This window comes from Manis javanica, chromosome 3 (genome assembly GCF_040802235.1).
Source record: "Manis javanica isolate MJ-LG chromosome 3, MJ_LKY, whole genome shotgun sequence".
In the NCBI taxonomy this organism is placed as follows: Eukaryota; Metazoa; Chordata; class Mammalia; order Pholidota; family Manidae; genus Manis; species Manis javanica.
The window spans coordinates 178205716-178227068 of NC_133158.1; the positions used below are offsets into that span (position 1 = coordinate 178205716).

General features: G+C 38.2%; 1 protein-coding gene across 3 annotated transcripts in view; it reads left to right on the top strand.

The window, feature by feature from the left end:
- ANO10 (anoctamin 10) overlaps positions 1 to 21353 on the top strand; it is a 335794-nt gene that overhangs the window by 232210 nt on the left and 82231 nt on the right. For all 3 annotated transcript variants that reach the window (XM_073232454.1, XM_036996273.2, XM_073232455.1), the window contains exon 12: positions 19574 to 19690. In XM_073232454.1, the coding sequence (XP_073088555.1) occupies positions 19574 to 19690 (117 nt within the window). The remainder of the gene's footprint in view (positions 1 to 19573; positions 19691 to 21353) is intronic.

Consider the following 21353-nt stretch of genomic DNA (forward strand, 5'->3'; position numbering starts at 1 on the left):
GACTCAGGAATTCCACTTCTAGGTTTATCCTAAGAATGCAGGAGGCCAGTTTGAAAAAGACATATGCACCGCTATGTTTATTGCAGCACTATTTACAATAGCCAAGAAATGGAAACAACCTAAGTGTCCACCAGTAGATGAATGGATAAAGGGGAAGTGGTACATATACACAATGGAATTTTATTCAACGATAAGAAGAAAACAAATCCTACCATTTGCAGCAACATGGATGGAGCTAGAGGGTATTTCACTCAGTGAAATAAGCCAGGCAGAGAAAGACAGGTATCAAATGATTTCACTCATCTGTGGAGTATAAGAACAAAGCAAAAACTGAAGGAACAAAACAGCAGCAGACTCACAGAAGCCGTGAATGAACTAACAGTTACCAAAGGGAAAGGGACTGGGGTGGATGGGTGGGAAGGGAGGGATCGGGGGAAAAGGGAGCATTACCAGTAGCAGACATAATGTGTGGAGGGGGCATAAGGAAAGCAGTACAACACAGAGAAGACAAGTAGGGATTCTATAGCATCTTACTATGCTGATGGACAGTGAGTATAATGGGGTATGTGTTGAGGACTTGAAAATGGGGGGAGTTTAGTAACCATAATGTTGCTCATGTAATTGTAGATTAATGATACCAGAAGAAAAAAAGAATGAAATTAAAAATATGTCTTGTTTATCTTTACATATTCCTTTCTGACAGTCTTTCTGTAGACCTAACTTACTGTGTCTGTCTAAAGAATTTTTGACATTTCTTGAAAGGCATATCTTGAAAGGCATGAAGTGCATTGCCATTCATATATATCTGTATGTGTGTGTGTGTGTGTGTGTGTATACTCTCTTTTTTCCCTGTCTTTTCTAGAATAACTTCTCCTTACTTTGTAAGATAATTTTACTGAGTATAAGTTCTAGTTTGGTGGAGATTTCTTTCACACTTTAAATATTTCACTTCATCCTCTTGCTAGCATGGTTTCTGATGAAACGTCTGCTCTATTCTTATGCTTCCTCTGTAAGCAAGATGTTTTTCTTCCCTTTGGCTTCTCAAGATTTTCTCTTTGTTGTTAGTTTTCTACAGTTTTAATATGCTATGTCTGGGCGCAGATTTTTTCACATTCATCTAGCTTGGTGTTTTCTGAGCTTCATGGATGTTTGATTTGGTGTCTGTCATTAATTTGGTAGGTTCTAAGATATTATTTCCTGAAATATTTCTTCTCCATTTTCTCATTCTCCTGTTATTAGAATTATGCATATGTTACATCTTTTAATATTGTCCCACAGTTGTATATTTTCTTCATCTTCTTTTTTTTCTTAATTCTTTGCATTTGATTCAGTTTGGGAAGATTCTTTTGACCTGTCTGCAAGATTGTTGATTTTTCCTTAGCTGTGTCCAGTCTATTGATGATCCTATCAAAAGCATTTGTCCACTTCTGTGAGAGGGGTTTTGGTTTCAACTTTTCACTTTGAATTTGTCTTTGATTTTCCATCTCTCTGCTTATATTATCCATCTATTCTTGCATTTTATCTACTTTTACTATTAGAGCCTTGGTATATTAATCATACTTAAATTCCCTGTCTGGTAATTCCAAAACTTGTTATGTCTGAGTCTGATTCTGAGGATTTCTTCATCCCGTCAGAGTTCTTACCTTGTCTTCTGGCATGCCTTGGAATTTGTTTTTGAAAGCCAGGTGTGCTGTATCAGGGAATAGCTGCTGAGGTAAATAGGTGTTTCATGTGAGGATTATGTAATCTGGCTAGGCACTGAGCTGTATTTAGTGTTTGTTTTGGCTTCAGATATCAGAGCTCTATGTCCCTGTAGTGTCCTTGTTTTTGTCTCCCCTCTTTCCACTGGGCTTCACTATGGTCTCCTCTTCAGAGAAAGTCTGTGTCTTGCAGCCTTTTTAACTGTAATCCACATTTGGTACACTGGAGCCCTGCTGGTGTGGATAAGGATGGGGAGGGGATGCATTCTGTAATCCTTATGATCAAATCTTACTCTCTCAGTGGGGGCAGTGTTTCAGGACTGTGACCCCCACAAGTGTTCCTCCAGTGTACGGCTGCCCCCACTCCCCTCACTGTCTGCAGTGTTCCCACTCTATTGCCTTGAAGCCCTGACCCCTCTTGAGTATGTTTCATTTTTGGTTTTGTTTTTCCCAAGAAAGCTAGAGAGAGCTAGAGCAGGGAGGAATTTCCTTACTCCAGCTGAATAGTTTCAAAATTTGCCCTAGCAAAATCTGTCCCTTGGAGAGAAAGCCTTTTGTTATGCATTAGGCTCTGAAAAGAATTTGATACCTACTCTTCCCATCCTCTTGTAAGACCCATGAGGGTATCCTTCTTGTATCCTCACCATGAGAATTTGGGTAGGATTGGGAAAGCCTACACAAATGTGGGGGCCACCTAAGACCAAACTTCAGTGGCTTCTCACTAGTCACCCAGCCACCAGCAATTCATTAGAATTACCATTTAAGTGTTCCTACCATTGTATGGCTCCAGCAACTTCTGTTGCAGCTAAGTAGATCTGTGTTGCTATGTCTTTCCAGAATTTGGGATAGTGGTTTGCCCTCAGTTCTCAGATAGGTCTAGGAAAAGTAGTTAATTTTCAGTTTTTCCAGATTTTGTTTGTTGTATTGACAGTAGTGACAGCTTCCAAGCTCTTTACATGATGAAGCTGAAACAGGAAGTGTTTACAAGTCTTTTTCGAGATTTTATTTGGTTTTGTATAAATTTGTCCATTACAAAAATAGTCAGTTGAAGCATATGTTCAGTAGTAAAAACTCTCAGCTTTCCTTCAGAGAACCATAGGAAACAGAATATTTCAGTAACTAAGCAAACTATTTGCTCAATGACAGTGGCAGTGAAAGGTCCACAGTTGAGTAGGAAGAACCCAGCACTCTCTACCCGACCCCAATCTTTCAGGCTTTTCTTCTCTGCAGGTTAGATTTTCCCATGATAATGAATCTGAGGCTCCATTTAGGACCTTTCTGTCATCCATCACCCAGGTAACCATCAGTTTAACTGATGCCACTGAAGTTTGCTAGGTGTGGTTTGGTACCTGAGATGTAAAGCCCATTATTTCCTGGCACAAGTTTTCAATTTAGAAGCATGTTTGACTACAAACATTTGTTCAGAAGCACTTCTCCTGGAACTGCAGACAGTTAGCAGAACATCTATACATGCAAATGACCAGTATTAATTGTGTGAGAACAAACACTTAACAAAAGGTAAAAGTAAGAAGAGGTGCTTCTCTTTTCATTTATAAACAGATACCACTTAATTTTTAGGAGACTCCATTGAGGGACACTAACATTCTCTGCAATAACTTCCTCAAAAAATAACCTGATTAGCAAAATTGCTGCCACTTAGTTTTAGAGGCCCAAACTGAGTTGAAGGAGGTCAGACAGACCAATCTGAAAAAATAACAACATAGCAACTTTAGAAATGAGCATTTCTGTATCTTTACTACTCACCATGCATCAGGGATGTCGCCTGAGGAAAGTGAGACTCAGACATCTTGCCGACTTGCACAGCATCTGCAGAAGGTGTTGAAGAGGCCTACCTGATCCCAAGCTGTGCTCTTCTGTAGCCACCAGTCATCACAGAGCACCCCTGAGAGGGTAGCTTGGATGACTCATGTAGAATGAAAAACCTAGAATTTCACTCTTGGCCCTGACACATAGTCCCTGAAGGTCATTTTCTTACCCTTGAAGTGATTAACTATAATTTAAAGGTGCTCTCAGGTTCTTGCAGCTCTAAAATCTCTGCCTTCCTGACGTGGCCCCAGGCATCACTGTCCACCAGTAGCCCTTACATGAAAGCTCTGAGTATGCATCCTTCTGCACAGACTCAGGGGGGCTTCTGCAGTGTAATAAATAGTAAGAGCGAAGGGGCGACACCCAGAGTGAGGAGGAAGAAGCACAAACCTGGAAGGAATGGGGCGGCAGCACAGCCCCCAGGGAGGGCTGACCTCAGAGGCCCCGTCCAGGGATGTAGAACCAAGGAGACAGGATAGAGCTTTTACCAATAGTGTCAAAGAAATGTCACGTATCTGCTTCGGAGTTGGGATGCAGGGAAGTGTTACTAAATACGAATAGTTAGCAACTCATTTATTTAGATACTAAAATTGTTTCTGTGGCCATAGAATTTAAATTAAAATGAAAACAAAAAACAAACCTGAAAGAAAACAAAGACTTGGTGGGACAAAGTCTGTGAACAAAGAGCCATCCTGGGGTCACAGCCTGTGCCGTAAGCCATGAATGTATCCTGCCCTCACACAGAGAAGGAGGAAGAGCTCTCTTCCCCTCTTGTCCCTGTGGCTTGGAATCCCCTCTGTTACCAGGCCTTTCAGACTTGTTTTTCAGCTTCAAAGATTGTTTCAGTGTCCCCTGTACATGATACCTTTGAATATAAACAATGTTTTGGGAGGCCAGGAGGTAAGGGCCAATCCAGTTGCTCCTAGACTGCATCTTGGCAGTTACAGCGACTCTGTTTCCTGTAAGACTTCCTCTCCTGGCGTCTCCTGAGCCCTGCCCTCCTCACCCTCTGTCACTTGTCATTGACCAGGCAGACATTAGGCGGCTGCCTTCAGGAGGTCCTCCTCCTTGAACTGTGGTACAGCCACCACCCTCACGTGACCCCTATAGTGCACTATGGCTGGCCTTTGTCTCAAATGTCTGCTTCTCCTGTGTAACTTAAATTCTCCCTTGATGGTGATGGTGCTCCACTTAGATGAAATCCGTATATAGTTAAATGAAGCCACAATCTGAGGCTATCACTTTGCTCCTAGACCTTACTTAGAGAACATTTCTGGGTACACAGTTAAGTGTTGCTTGGTTTTATCCTTGTCAAGTGATCAAAATAATTGTTGATAAAACAAAACAAACTCCAAATAAAACACAACCCTCTTACAGATTGCACTTCCTCTCACAGTCCTCAAATCTGGCCTAGAAACTTCTTTGTGCATGAAATATGGCTCTGAATGGGAAGAGTATGATGAGCTTTACACGTGTAAATCTCCATAACTCTGGGTAACATGTTCTGCGTGACCCCAAAATTGCTAAAGCCTTGAAAGCCAGCTTTCTTAGTCCAATGACAAATGATAACCCCACTCAGCATCCTTCATCTCTGAAAAGCCTTGTCTGTTCACAAGTCCATACAATGGATACTATATTTTAAAAGGGGAGAACTGATGAGGCAATTAGTGTATTTGTTTAACCCTTTACATTATTTCCTCTTTTTCATTTGGTCTAATAAGCATTTTTCTCAAACCACTGTTCTGTTAAGTGGTGAGGTAGAGGAAGAGGAAGGAGAAAACTTCCCATGCATTCGTAGTAATCAGTTATCTCTGTTTTAAATGACTGTCCTAACATTTTCCCATTGCTTTTTACCCTGTACTCTTCTTTTAGATTACAAGTTTCTATTAATCTTTTAAGCCCAACTCCTCATTTATTTTCCTGATCTTGGAAAATAGCCTGTGTGGACAGGCCAGAGGCCCAGGCTCTTTGCATGGCAACTCCCTGTCATGCCATGTGCATCCTCAGTGCCTCAAGCACAGACCTTGGTCAGGAGCATGCTGGGATCACAGGTGCTACCCCACCAAATGTATCTCTCATAGTCCCCCAGGGGTGCACTAGGTATTAAGACATAAAGACATCTTGTGAGGAGCCTCCTTTGAAACTGCAGAGAAGATTCCTACTCATTGTGCTGTTGAGACAAAGACAGATTTTGTGATGCTTTGTCATCCATTGGCATTGAATATCTTTTTCTATCCTTTCCCTTTTATCCTGTGTATATCCTTACTTCTAAAGTGAGTCTCATATAGACAGTATATATTTGGATCTTCTTTTCTTATTTATTCAGCCATTCGGTGTCTTGGTTGGGAGTTTAATCTATTTACATTTCAGACAATTACTGATAGTAACAAAATTACTATTGCCATTTTATTGTTTTCTATATGTCTTTATACTTATTATGTCCCTCTTTTCTTCTCTTAATGTCTTTCTTTGTGTTTTGCTGGTATTTTTTGTAGGACTTGCTTTGATTCCTTTCTCATTCTTCTCTTTGTATCTTCAGTAGGTATTGTGATTACCATTAAAAGTAATCTTACAGATGTAACAGTCTGTTTTAAACTGTTGAAAACTTCAGTCACATTACAAAATGTTTACTTCTTTACATCTACCTTCCCCCATTTTTATGTTTCTGATATCATGAATTATATCTTTTTATATATTTATTTCATTTACATGGATGCAGATTTTTTTATGCTTATACTTTAAATTCTACACCAGAATTAAAAGTGATGTACTTACTGTCATTACATTATTACAGGATTCTGTATTTGCCTACATATTTACCTTCACCAGATAGCTTTATATTTTCAGGTGTTTTTACATTAGTGTGTAGCATCCTTCCAACTTGGTGGACTCCCTTTAGTGTTTCTTGTAAGGTAGATCTAGTGGTGATGAAGTCCTTCAGCTTTTGTTTATCTGGAAAGGTCTTTATTTCTCCTTCACTTTTAAAGAACAGTTTTGCTAAATACAATATTCTTGGTTGGAAGGCTTATTCTTTCAGTACATTGAATATATCATCTCTTTCCTTTCTAGCCTGTATTATTTCTGCTAAGAAATACTCTGATAATTTTATGGGAACTCCCATGTACTCATATGATGTGACACTTACATCTGCTGCTTTCAAGATTCTCTCTTTGGCTTTTGACAGGATAATTACAGTGAATCTTGGTGTGGGCCTCTTTGAGTTCATCCTAGTTGGAGTCTTTTGAGCTTCTTGAATTTGAATGTCCATTATTTTCCTCAGATTTAGGAAATTTTTGACCATTATTTCTTCAAGTAAGCTCTCTGCCTCTTTCTTCAATTTCTGAGGCTCCTATAATGCATATATTAGTCTGCTGATTGGTATCCTTTAAGTCCCTTGGGCTTTCATGGTCTTCATTCTTTTCTTTTGGCTCCTCTGACTTAATAATTTCAGATGACCTGTATTCAAGTTCACTGATTTTTTCTTCTGCTTGATCAAGTCTGCCAGTGAACCCATCTAGTGAATTTTTCAATTCAGTTATTGCATTATTCAGCTCCAGAACTTCTATTTGGTTCTTTTTTATAGTTTCTATCTCTTTGTTGATATTCTCATTCATGAACCATTTTCCTAATTTTGGTTAGTTGTTTGTGCTCTCTTGTAGTTCACTGAGCTTCTTTAAGATGATTATTTTTAATTCTTTGTCAGGTAGTTCATAGATCTGTTTCTTTAGAATCAAAAAAAAATTTGACTTTTATTATTTTTCTTTTATTATGTACTGTTTCCCTGCTTTTCTTGTACTTTGTTATTTTTTGCTAAGATTTGGGCATTTGAAAAAATAGCAATCTCTCCCAGTCTTTACGGACTGGCTTGGTATATGCAGCCCAGCCAAAGATCTGGGGATGTCTCAAACCTTTTCTGGGGATGTCTTTTCTGGGCTTGTGCATGTACTTTCCCAATTGCACTGATTTATTTTTTATGAGCTTGTAGTCTCTTACTCTCTCCTGTATCAGTCTGCAATACTGCAGGTTTTCTGGTACTTCAACAAGCCCACAGCTTTGCACAGAAGCTTTGTTCTTAGCAGCAAAAGTATGCCAGATACTGTCTATCACTGTGTCTGCTGAGATAGAAACCAATCCCTAGGGAAATTCCCCAAAATAGTTGAAAAACTGGACATTCCATCCTTCTCTTTCCCTCCTGAGGGAGAAGGCATGATATGGGGATCTCCCAGTTGACCTGATCTCACCCCACCTAGGGCACCTACAGGGGCATAGCATAGAGGCTTCTCTCTGCGTGCTCATCCTACTGGCCATGGCAGTGGAGGCAGGCACTGCAGCTGGGAAGGAGGAAATAGATCTTTCCTCCTGGCAGGCATCGTGCCACTTGCCTGCAACCCCCACCATTGCTCCAGGGGCTGAGCAGCTCCAGAGAGTATAGCTGGGCACAAGAAGGTTCTGCCTACACAAAGTTACTATTAGGTATTATTCATTACAAATATGAAACATCAAAAGAACCTGGTACAAACCAAAACCCACAAACACCACAAAAAGGGCCAAGTGAAACTGAAAACACCAATATTCCTGATAAAGATTTCAAAATAAAAATTATAAACATGCTTATGGAGCTACAGGAAAAATTTTCATGGCCTCAGGGAGGAATTCAAAAAAGAGATAGAAACTTTGAAAAATATAGTATCTGAAATGAAACATACAATGGAGGGATTTAAAAGCAGATTAGATGAGGTAGGGGAGAAGGTAAATGAAATAGAAATTAGAGAACAGGAATACAAAGAAGCTGAAGCACAGAGAGAAAAAAGGATCTCTAGGAATGAAAGAATATTAAGAGAACTGTGCAACGAATCCAAATGGAACAATATTCACATTATAAGGGTACCAGAAGGAAAATAAGAGGGAAAAAGGAATAAAAGTATCTTTGAGGAAATAATCTTGGAAACTTACCCAGTCTGGTGAAGGAAAAAGACTCTCAGGCCATGGAAGTGCACAGGTCTCCCAACACAAGAAACCCAAGGAAGACAACACCAAGATATATAATAATTAGAATGGTGAAGATCAAGTACACAGAGTACTAAAAGCAGCCAGAGAGAGAATTTCTCAGCAGAAACCTTACAAGCCGAAAGGAACTGGCATGATATATTTAATGCAGTGAAGCAGAAGGGCCTTGAACCAAGAATACTCTATCCAGCAAGATTATTATTTAAATTTGAAACAATTTCCAGAGAAGCAAAAGTTGAGGGAATTTACCTCCCACAAACTGTATCTACAGTGTATTTTGTAGGGACTCCTATAGATGCAAGTATTCCTAAGGCTAAATAGCTGTCACCAGAGAAAATAAAACAACAGTAAAGGACGTAGACCAATTAATTACAAAGTAAATGCAAAACTAAATCAACTACCCACAAAGTCAGTCAAGGGATATGCAAAGAGAACAGAACAGGACATCTAATATATAATGAGTGAAGGAGGAAAAAAAAGAAGGGGAGGGAAGAACCTTTAGATTGTGTTTGAAATAGCATACTACGTGAGTCAAGTTATACCATTACATATTAAAGGAACTACCCTTGAAACTTTGGTAACCACAAGTCTAAAGCCTACAGTGGCAATAAGTACATTTAAATCGATAATCACCCTAAATGTCTGAATGCACCAATCAAAAGACATAGAGTCACTGAATGGATTAAAAAACAAGACCCATCTATATGCTGCCCATAAGAGACTCACCTCAAACCAAAAGACATACAGACTAAAAGTGAAGTGATGGAAAAGATATTTCATGCAAACAATAGGGAGAAAAAAGGAATTCACTACTTGTATCAGATAAAATAGACTTCAAAACAAAGAAAGTAACAAGAGACAAAGGACATTACATAATGATAAAGGTATCCTCCAACAAGAGGATATAACCATTATAAAAATCTATGCACCCAAGACAAGAGCACCTACAATGTGAAACAAATACTAACAAAATTAGAGGGGGAAATACAGTGCAATGCATTCATCTTAGCAGACTTCAACACATCACTCACTCCAAAGAACAGATCAACCAGACAGAAAGTAAGTAACAAGACAGAGACACTGAATAACACATTTGAACAGATGGAACTAATGGACATCTACAGAACACTCCATCCAAAAGCAACAGAATACACATTCTACTCAAATACACATGGAAAATTTTCAAGGCTAGATCATATACTAGACCACAAAAACAGCCTCAGTAAATTAAAAAATATTGAAATTGTACCAACCAACTTCTCAGACCACAAAGGTATGGAACTAGAAATAAATTACACAAAGAAAATGAAAAAGCCTACAAACACATGGAGGCTTAATAACATGCTCCTAAATAATCAATGGATCGATGACCAAATAAAAACAGAGATCAAGCAATATATGGAGAAAAATGACAACAATGATTCATCACCATAAAATCTGTGGGATGCAACAAAGGCCATGCTAAGAGGGAAGTATACTGCAATACAGGCCTACCTCAGGACAAAAGAACAATCCCATATGAACAGTCCAATTAGCGAAACTAGAAAAAGATGAACAAATAAGGCCCAAAGTCAGTAGAAGGAGGGACATAATAAAGATCATAGCAGAAATAAATAAAATTGAGAAGAATAAAAGAATAGAGAGAATTAATGAAACTAAGAGCTGGTTCTTCAAGAAAATAAACAAAATAAATAAACCCCTAGCCAGACTTATCAAGAAAAAAAGAGTCTGTGCACATGAACAGAATCAGAAATGGGAAAGGAAATATCACTATGGACACCACATAAATACAAAGAATTATTAGAGAATACTATCAAAAACTATCTGCTAACAAATGGGATAACCTAGAAAAAATGGACAACTTTCTAGAAAAATACAACCTTCCAAGGCTGACCCGGGAAGAAACAGAAAATCTGAATAGACCAATAACCAGCAACGAAATTGAACTGGTAATAAAAAAACTACCGAAGAACAAAACCCCTGAACCAGATGGCTTCACCTCTGAATTTTATCAAACATTTAGTGAAGAACTAATACCCATCCTCCTTATACTTTTCCAAAAAGTAGAAGAAGAGAACTTCCAGACTCATTATATGATGCCAGCATCACTCTAATGCCAAAACCAGATGACACCACTAAAAAAGAAAATTACAGACTAATATCCCTGATGAACATAGATGCAAAAATACTGAACAAAATATTAGCAAACCAAATTGAAAAACACATCAAAAAGACCATCCGTCATGATCAAGTAGGTGTTATTTCAGGTATGCAAGTATGGTACAGTATTAGAAAATCCATCAACATCATCCACCACATCAACCAAACGGACAAACATCACATGATCATCTCCATAGACAGTGAAAAAGAATGTGACAAAATTTAACATCCATTCATGACAAAAAACTCTCAACAAAATGGGTATAGAGGGCAAGTACCTCAACATAATAAAGGCTGTGTACAATAAACTCACAACCAACATCATACTTAACATCAAAAAGCTGAATGCTTTTCCTTTGAGATTGGAATAAAACAAGGATGCCCACAATCACCACTTTTATTAAGCATTGTACTAGAGGTCCTAGCCATGGCAATCAGACAACCCAAAGAAATAAAAGGCATCCAGATTTGTAAGGAAGAATTTAAACTGTCACTGTTTGCAGATGACATGATATTGTACATAAAAAACCCTAAAAAATCCACCCCAAAATTACTAGAACAAATAACTGTATTCAGAAAAGTTGCAGGATACAAAATTAGTACACAGAAATATGTGGCATTCCTATATAATAATGATGAACTAGCAGAAAGAGAAATCAGGAAAAAAATTCCATTCACAATTGCATCAAAAAGAATAAAATACCTAGGAATAAACCTAACCAAGGAAGTGAATGATCTATACTCTGAAAACTACAAGACACTCATGAGAGAAATTAAAGAAGACACCAATAAATGGAAATGCATCCCGTGCTCATGGATAGGAAGAATTAATATTGTGAAAATGTCCAATCTGCCTAAAGCAGTCTACAGATTCAGTGCAGTCCCTATCAAAATACCAACAGCATTCTTTAACAATCTAGAACAAATAGTACTACAATTCATATGGAACCACCAAAGATCCTGAATAGCCAATGCAATCCTGAGAAGGAAGAATAAAGCAGGGAGAATTACGCTCCCTGACTTCAAGCTCTACTACAAAGCCACAGTAATCAAGACAGTTTGTTCTTGGCACAAGAACAAGCCCATAGATCAATGGAACAGAATGGAGAGCCCAGATATAAACCCAGACATATATGTTCAATTAATATACTCTAAAGGAACCATGGATGTACAGTGGGGAAATGACAGCCTCTTCAATAACTGATGTTGGCAAAACTGGACAGCTACATGTAAGAGAATGAAACTGGATCATTGTCTAACCCCATACACAAAAGTAAACTTGAAATGAATCAAAGACCTGTATGTAAATAATGAAACCATAAAACTCTTAGAAGAAAACATAGGCAAAAATCTCTAGAATATAAACATGTGCAAGTTTTTCTGAACACATCTTCTTGGGTAAACAAATGCAAAAATGAACAAATGGGACTACATTAATCTAAAAAGCTTCTGTACAGCAAAGGACACCATCAGTAGAGCAATAAAGGCATCTTGCAGTAAGGGAGAATATATTCATAAAAGACATATTGACAAGGGTTTACCTTCTAAAATATATGAAGAACTCACACATCTCAACACCCAAAAAGCAAATAACCCAAGTAAAAAATGGGCAGAGGACATGAGCAGACACTTCTACAAGAAAGAAATTCAGATGGCTAACAGGCACATGAAAAGATGCTCCACGTCGCTAATTTTCAGGGATATTCAAATAAAACGACAATGAGATATCACCTCACACCAGTTAGAATGGCCAACATCCAAAAGACAAACAACAACAAATGCTGGTGAGGATGCCGAGAAAGGGGCACCCTCCTACACTGTTGGGGGGAATGTAAATTAATCCAACCATTGTGGAAAGTAATATGGAGGTTCCTCAAAAAACTAAAAATAGAAATATCATTTGACTCAGGAATTCCACTCCTAGGAATTTACCCAAAGAAAACAAATTCCCAGATTCAAAGGGACATATGCACCCCTATGTTTATTGCCACACTATTTGCAATAGCCAAGAAATGGAAGCAACCTAAGTGTCCCTCAGTAGATGAATGGATAAAGAAGGTATGGTACATATACACAATGGAATATTATGCAGCCATAAGAAAAAAACAGATCCTACCATTTGCAACATGGATAGAGCTAGAGGGTATTATGCTCAGTGAAATAAGCCAGGCAGAGGAAGACAAACACATGGTTCCATACAAATTTTAGATTTTTTTGTTCTCATTCCATGAAAAAGTTCTTTGGAATTTTGATATGGGTCACATTGAATCTGTAGATTGCTTCTGGTAGTATGGACATTTTAGCAATATTAATTCTTCCAATCTATGAGCATGGAGTATCTGTACATTTATTTGCTTTGTGTTCAATTTCTTAAATCAGTTCTTTAAAAGTTTTCCAGTGTAGAGGCCTTTCACCTCCTTATTTAAATTTGTTCCTAGGTATTTCATTCCTTTGATTCAATTGTTAAGGAGATTGTTTTCTTGATTTCTCTTTCTGATGTGTTATTATTGTATAGAAACAGCAATGTCTACATATTAATTCTGTATCTTTGATTTTACTGAATTAATGTATTCTAATGATTTTTTTGTGGAGTCTTTAGTATTTTCTTTAAAGTGACAATTTTTCTTTCTTTCCAATTTGTATGTCTTTCTTGTCTTTTTCTTGCCTAATTGCTATGGCTAGGACTTCCAGTACTATGTTGAATAAAAGCAGGAATAGTGGATATCCTTGTCTTGTTCCTGGTCTTATTGAAAAAGCATTTAGCTTTTCACTGTTGAGTATGATACTAGCTGTGTGTTTGTCATATATGGACTTTATTATGTTTGGGTATGTTCCCTCTGTACCCACTTTGTTGAGAGTTTTTGACAATAACTGCATGTTCAGTTTTGTCAAGTGTTTTTTGTGCATCTATTGAGATGATCATGTGGTTTTTATCTTACATTCTGTTGATGTGTACCACTTTGATTGATTTGCTTATATTGAACTATCCTTGCATCCCTGGAATAAATCCTACTTGATCATGGTGTATGATCCTTTTAATGTTTTGTTTGTTTCAGTTTTTTAACATTTTATTGAAGATTTTTGTATCTATGTTCATAGGGATATTGGCCTATAATCTTTTTTTATGGTGTCATCTGGTTTTGATATCAAGGTAATGCTGGCCTTGTAAAATAAGTATGGAAGTACTCCCTCTTCTGCAATTCTTTGGAAGAGTTTGAGAAGGATAAGTATTAAATCTTCTTTAAGTGTTTGCTAGAATTCACTAGTGAAGATGTCTGGTTCTGGGTTTTGTTTGTTGGGAGATTTTTTTATTACTAACTTCATTTCCTCACCAGTAATCAGTTTATTTAGATTTTTTATTTCTTCCTGATTCAGTCTTGAAAGATTGAAATTTTCTAGGTATTTATTCATTTCCTCTAGTTTGTCCAGTTTGTTGGCATACAACTGTTCATAGTAGTGTCTTGATCTTTTGTTATTTCTGTGCTATCAGTTGTAACTTCTCTTTTATTTCTGATTTTATTTTTTTTGAGTTCTCTGTTTTCCTTGATGAGTCTAACTAAAGGTTTATCAATTGTGTATATCTTTTCAAGTATCTAAGTTTCATTGGTATTTTTTATTATATTATTTTATTAGTCTCATTCATTTCCACTCTGATCTTTATTATTTCCTTTCTTCTACTAACTTGGGCCTCATTTCTTCTTTTTGTAGTTCCTTTAAATGTAAAGCTAAATTGCTTATTTGAGATTTCTCTCATTTCTTGAGGTAGGCCTGTTTTGCTATGAACTTCCCTCTCAGAACTATTTTTGGTGCATCTCATGGATTTCTGTGGGGTTTTTTTTTTTTTTTGATCATATTGTTTTTTTCCCTTAAAAGGCTAATTCCATAGTATATTTTTCAGTTTTGGCTCTGTTAATATCTTATTAACTTCAGTTTGGCATGTAATTGGTTTGGTAATCAGTAAAGGATGCTTTCTTAAAGGAGTTTCTTTATCCAGTGGTGGCTGGGCTCTGAATGGAAAGAGGTAATGTGGCAGACATTCCACTGTAGAAATCAAACTAGCTTTTTAGAATTCCAAGGATTCAACTCTAATTTGCATTTTCTATTTCCGAAGAGACAGGGTTGGAGACACACTCCTATAAACACAGCTGCTACTGCAGATTACATCATGAGTTTTCTAGTTTTTGTAAAATAGAATGGTTCTACTCACTCTGTGTACACCTGGCACGATACTTCCAAGAGTCTGAGAACCCTGTAGTGACCAAAGGTGAGCAACACACTGATGGCAGAGTAGGCAGTCCTTTACCATCAGCTCAGGAAAACATGTAGCTTCTGAGCTAATTTTCTCTGGTCCTCTTCTTTTTTCCTTTCCTGTGTAAAATGCCCTATAATCATTACTGGAAGTATATTGCTATGTGGAGCCAACTTCTTTGTACTTAGTTTTAAAATTCTGCCCATCTCCTCACCCCACCCCACACCATTTTTCTCCTTTATTTTGTTTAGGATATAATTGTATGAGTTTTACTTTGAAAGACAATTTATGGTGAAGAATCTCAATCATGACCCATAAAATTACTTATCTTTTCATAGGCAGACTAAGAAAAGCCAGTCCAACTATTCATTTTGCATATGTTTTTCTTCAAATCTGAGCAGATTCATATTTCATCTTAGAGATTTGTTTACAAAAACAAGTGAAAATAGCTGAAATGCTTTCTACAATTTTTTTTCTCAGGTCAGTAGCAAAAAGCAGTTTTCAGCCTTGAGACAGATTTTTCTGTATGGAAAATATAAACAGGATTTTAAAAATTGATCATTTGGAACACAGTGCTATAAATGTTACTTAGGTTGCTGCTTTGAAGAAAGGATATTTAATGATGATTTAAGATTAGGTCTGTAAAGGAAAAGAGAACACTGTAATTCTCAGCTGTCCTTCCTCATTGTAAGTATTGAATTGCATATTCTGAACAATAAATTTCTTTTAAAATTTTTCTCTTCAGTCTCGGATTGGTGCCCCCATATGCTGTTGTTTCCCCCAGTCAGCCCTCCTCCCTGAGTGACGTTGTCAGGCCTCCTGTCTGGCTGAGCCCCTGCCTTGCTCAGAGGCCTGGCCCTGTGCCTTAGAGCTCTCCCAGGATCTGCACCTCTTACCATTCTTGCAGCTCCCTTGCCAAGGCATTTCAATATTCAAGGCTTACACCTTTAAAGCCAAACCCCTGCTAGCCCAGGTCTCCCTTCAGGTACCACCTCCTCCCCTTCCCAGCTAGACTTTCTGAATGCAGATGTTGCCCTGCTGCTCTCCAGCCTTGCCTCCCCTCTTAGCCCACTGTGGTCTTGCTTCTGTGACTGCCACTCAGTCTGCTACTCCCACCAGAGTCACCAAAGGCCTCCTAGTGGTTAAGTCAAATATTTCGTCTCAGGCTTCATGTACTTGACACCCCACCACAACCGGCTTCTTTCTCTCCCCTTTGCTTTGTAACTTCATGGCCTCCTAGGTTCTGCCTGTGCTCACTGCTTCCTCTCATGCCTCTCTGCAGCGCCCCCCCTCTGCTCATCATGCTTGCTTCTGTTCCTTCAGTTCCATCCTGCACTGCCCTCTCACCTCATCTCATCTCTTTCTCTCTGTACACCCCTGTCCATCTGTCTATTCCCGCGGCTTTACTTGCCACTTATACACATACACCAGTGAATCCCAAATCTCTGCCTCCAACCCCTTCATAACTTGGGACCCTCTCTCCTACTGCTTGCTGAGTATCTCCATGTATACACCCCACAGACATCTGAACACTGTGTCCCTCTCAGACCGCTCCTCATCCTGTGCCCATTACTCCAGTTGAGTAGTCCTGGAGGCTCATTGAGTCCTCTGCTGACGAGCCCTCCGGTCGTTCCTGGCATCATCCCTCTTGCTCTTCCACACACTCAGGCCTCCTTGCTGACTTGCATGCACTTCCACAGCCTCCGAACCTGTCCGCTTTCCAAGCCACAAATGAGGACATTTGATCACGTCATTCCTGGGTTGATGCCCTCGGTGCCTTTGCTCTCCTCAACCTGGTGGCTTAGCTCCTTGTCATCTGGTGCCTGATTACCTCTGTGGCCCCTCTGTCTTTGATCCTGCTGTCCCTTTGGAATTTGTCCTCTCCCTGGAAATACTCCTCTCCCTTTCCTTACCAGCTCCTCCTAATCCTTCATGTGTCTGCTCAAACTTACTTCCTTTAGGAAGCTCTCTCCAGCCTGCTAAAACCTGGGGTAACTGTTGATCTGTATGCTCCCAGCCTTTGTACGTGCCCAAGCAGGAACTCTCACATTGGCATTATGATGGCTATTATTACTCATCTCCCTATCCTGACTGTAAGACAGGACATCATCTCTTCACTGTAGCACTCTTCAACCCTTAGCCCATGTTCAGTACACTAGTCACTAGTAAGTACTAACACTGTGCAGGGGGTGGACACAATGCTACGTCCCTTCTGGCTCTCAGTGATGCTGGTAGCCAGCAAGAGTGCTCAGCAGTGTGGTTTGTGTACAGCTGTTCTTCAAGGAGCATAACTCTGGAGTTTTTCAGTGGGAAGTTAAAACCTTGAAAAAACTTAGGTCTGTTAGGAACCTATTTTGCAAATATAGTTCAAAAGAAACTGGTTTCTCTCTACATGGGCTTTTAAAAACATTTACTATAAAATATTTTTAGGAAAATGAGCTAGAGAAAACTACTAATAAAAGCTCGTTACTATGTAAGTGTTCCAACCTGTTAAAATACACCCCTGTTTTAATTAATATTGTCTAATAAATATATTTTTCAGTTCATGAGAGTTTTATGAACACTTAATGTGGAAACTGTGAACACAAAGATCCGTGGCACCCAATAGCTAGTTCTGGTTCCCAAAGAAGAGTCAACACATCTTTCAGGCACCTTATATCCAAGGGAAGACTCTTGGACATAAGTCCTTTGTTAGATATGTGGTTTGCAAATACTTTATCACACCTTTGGTTTCTCCTTTCATCCTCATAGTAGGACCTTTCACAGAGTATAAGGGTGAGCTTTGTGTTTTGCCTGTGGAGGTACAGTTGCTCCAGCAACATTTGTTGAAAGGCTCCATTGAATTGCTTTAGCACCTTTGTGAAAAATTATGTTGGGCATATTATTGTGTATCAATTTCTGGGTTCTCTTATTCTTTTTCTTTTCTCACTAATTCCTACTGAGACTCAAAAGAAGAGAAAAAGGTACAGATTTGTTAAGAGAGATGGAAAAGGGCCAGTAACTGGGTCACGATGAGGTATGACAGCTTGGATACACAGTTTCTGAAAAATATGAAAGATTTCTTTTCAGCCACTAATTTGTTCATTGATAGTTTAATATTTCCACTTAAGAGGTAAGTCTCATATAAAACTATGTTTTAATACTCCAGTGGAATGAAATAATGATACAGTATAGCTTTTCCTGAGTTACTCGCTTCTTTTCTGTAGATTATATCCAGGTTCTTATTAATCAGTTTGGTTAGTTCAGAATTACAGTGTAGGTTATCATCCAGTCCATGCTGTTCAGTACTTGTTTTCACACTACATGCACCTCATCAGCATTTTCCAGGTCTGCTCTGCTCATTACAGTTACATTTCTGTGAGGATTGCCTGTCACTGGTCTACTCCAGGTTTCTTGTTAGTACTAGGTAGTGCCTGCCCTGCCCTGCCCTGGGGTTCTGCCCATTTTCAAGTTTTAGATTGAATTATTCCTTTTTGTCATGATACTGATTTCCTTCATTATTTCAAACTTCTCCCAGGAGATAGACACCTGTTATTATCCTTCATCCTCCTTTTAACAATATCACACTAAGGAATGCATTTAATTTTTTTTAGATATCTTCTTTTTCTGTCAGTGCAGCATTTCTTAGATGTTTTTCTTAATGCCTAATTTTTTTAATGAATTTCCCACTGATTTTCTTAATGCCTTTTATTTCTTACCTTTAAAATTATTCCATAGTTTTTTAGTATTTAGAAGTAATTCATGCTATCATCAAAAAGGAAGCTTTATTCTTTTAAATGTTCATATTTCTGTGGGTGTTGTTCCTGGATCACAAGATGGTGCTAGAATTGGAGAAGCATCCATAAGTTGAGGCCGTGCATCAGAAGAGCAGGCTTACCAATAGAAGCAATCCTGGTGGCTTATTTCTGTCCTTCAGAGAAAAGCATAGTTATAAACCTCATATTAGTATATTGTAGAGAACCTCTTTATGATGGTGGTATAGAAGAGAAGCAAAATAGCCAGGTTCTGAGTTTCCCATGCTACTATGGAATATACGCTACCTTTCCATGTACCTGCCTACAGTATATGGAGTCAGCAGCAAGAGGCGGTGTATTATGATCAGTTAGTTCATCAATATTTATTGATTATCATTTCATGAAAGAAATTTCATCTGACACTATTGAGGTTGTTGAGGATTCAAGGCACCTGAGATTTAAGACAAGTACATTTCCTACAACTCAGCCTGAGCCATAGCACAGGGACCGTGTTATTGGGCAAACCATGCAATGACTCTGCAAATGTATGCTAAGATGCATTGGGAATTATCACATAGGTAGAAAAAGTCATTTTGTGAGAGACATTTTGGAATAAACTTTATTTTTCTATAAAACATTGAGAGTAGCATGTAATGTCAATTTGAGGGAACTGATTAAAAAAAATTAAAAGGTCAGTAATTATTGAGTGGGCTACAGTGGAGTAGATTAAAAATAATTCATGGGCCTGATTTATCTCTGATATATCACAGGCCAGTAATTAGAAATTACCCAAGACTGATGAGAAGGATTGCAGATTGCTTAAGTGCTAATTTGTTTCCTTGCACTTATGGTCTAATGTGTCATCTCAACACATATTCTTTTTTTTTCGTTTTCAGCATACACTCCTGGCTTTAAAGTTTATACTTGCCTTTGCCATACCTGATAAACCACGACATATCCAGATGAAACTAGCCAGATTGGAATTTGAGTCTTTGGAGGCACTCAAGCAGCAGGTAAGGGCAACTGTGTTAAAAATAAATGTATTTCTTTAGCAAATGCCAGGAGACATTATTCAGAGGACTCACAGCACTTCCTTCATCCTTGAAGTTACCAGTTTAAATAAATACAGAAAACTCCATTTTAGGATAGCATAACAAAATCCTAACAATGTTATCAACAAATAGGTTTACAGAACTAAACTAAGCAAAACAAAAGTATTCAAGCAATGTTAAAGAATGGAGTGGGGGGATTATGCTTCCTGGCTTCAAGCTCTACTACAAAGCCACAGCAGTCAAACCAATTTAGGACTGTGCAGGAACAGACCTATATATCACTGGAACAGAATAGAGAGCCCAGATATAAACCCACTCATATACGGTCAATTAATAGATAAAGGAGCCATGGACATACAATGGGGAAATGACAGCCTCTTTAACAACTGGTATTGGCAAAACTGGACAGCTACATGCAAGAGAATGAAACTGGATTATTGTCTAACCCCATACACAAAAGTAAACTGGAAATGGATCAAAGACCTGAATGTAAGTCATGAAACCATAAAACTCTTAGAAGAAAACATAGGCAAGAATCTCTTGAATATAAGCATGAGCAATTTTTTCCTGGACACATCTCCTTGGGCAAGGGAAACAAAATAAAATATAAGTAAGTGGGATTACATCAAACTGAAAAGCTTCTGTATACCAAAGGACACCATCAGCAGAACAAAAAGGCATCCTACAGTATGGAAGAATGTATTCATAAACAACTCATCTGATAAGGGGTTAACATCCAAAATAGATACAGAATTTATACTCCTCAACATCCAAAAACCAAATAACCTGATCAAAATGTGGATGGATGGAGGATCTGAACAGACACTTTTCCAAAGAAGAAATACAAATGACCAACAGGCGCATGAAAAGATGCTCCACATTGCTAATTATCAGGGAAATGCAAATTAAAACCACAGTAAGATACCACCTCAAACCAGTTAGGATGGCCACCATCCAAAAGACAAACAACAACAAATGCTGGCAAGGATGCAGAGACAGGGGAACCTTTCTACACTGTTAGTAGGAATGTAAATTAGTTCAACCATTGTGGAAAGCAATATGGAGGTTCCTCAAAAAACTAAAAATAGAAATACCATTTGACCCGGGAATTACACTCCTAGGAATTTACCCAAAGAAAAGAAGATCTGTGATTCAAAAAGACATATGCACCCCTATGTTTATTGCCACACTATTTACAATAGTCAAGATAAGGAAGCAACCTAAGTGTCCATCAGTAGATGAATGGATAAAGAAGATGTGGCACATGTACACAATGGAATATTATTTAGCTATAAAAAGAAAATAAATCCTGCCATTTGCAACCACATGGATGAAGCTAGAGGGTATTACGCTCAGTGAAATAAGCCAGGGGAGAAAGACAAATGCCATGTGATTTCACTTATTTGTGGAATATAAAAACAAAGCAAAACAGAAGGAATAAAGCAGCATTAGGCTCATAGACACTGAGAAGTGACTAGTGATAAGCAAGGGGGAGAGAGGGGACTGTTGAACCACTGTGATAGACATTTGATGATGATGATGATAATAATAACAATAAAAAGAATGGAGCTAGCATCCCGCAAAAGAACAAGACACAAAAATTTCCAAGAATCACTCTGGAGCA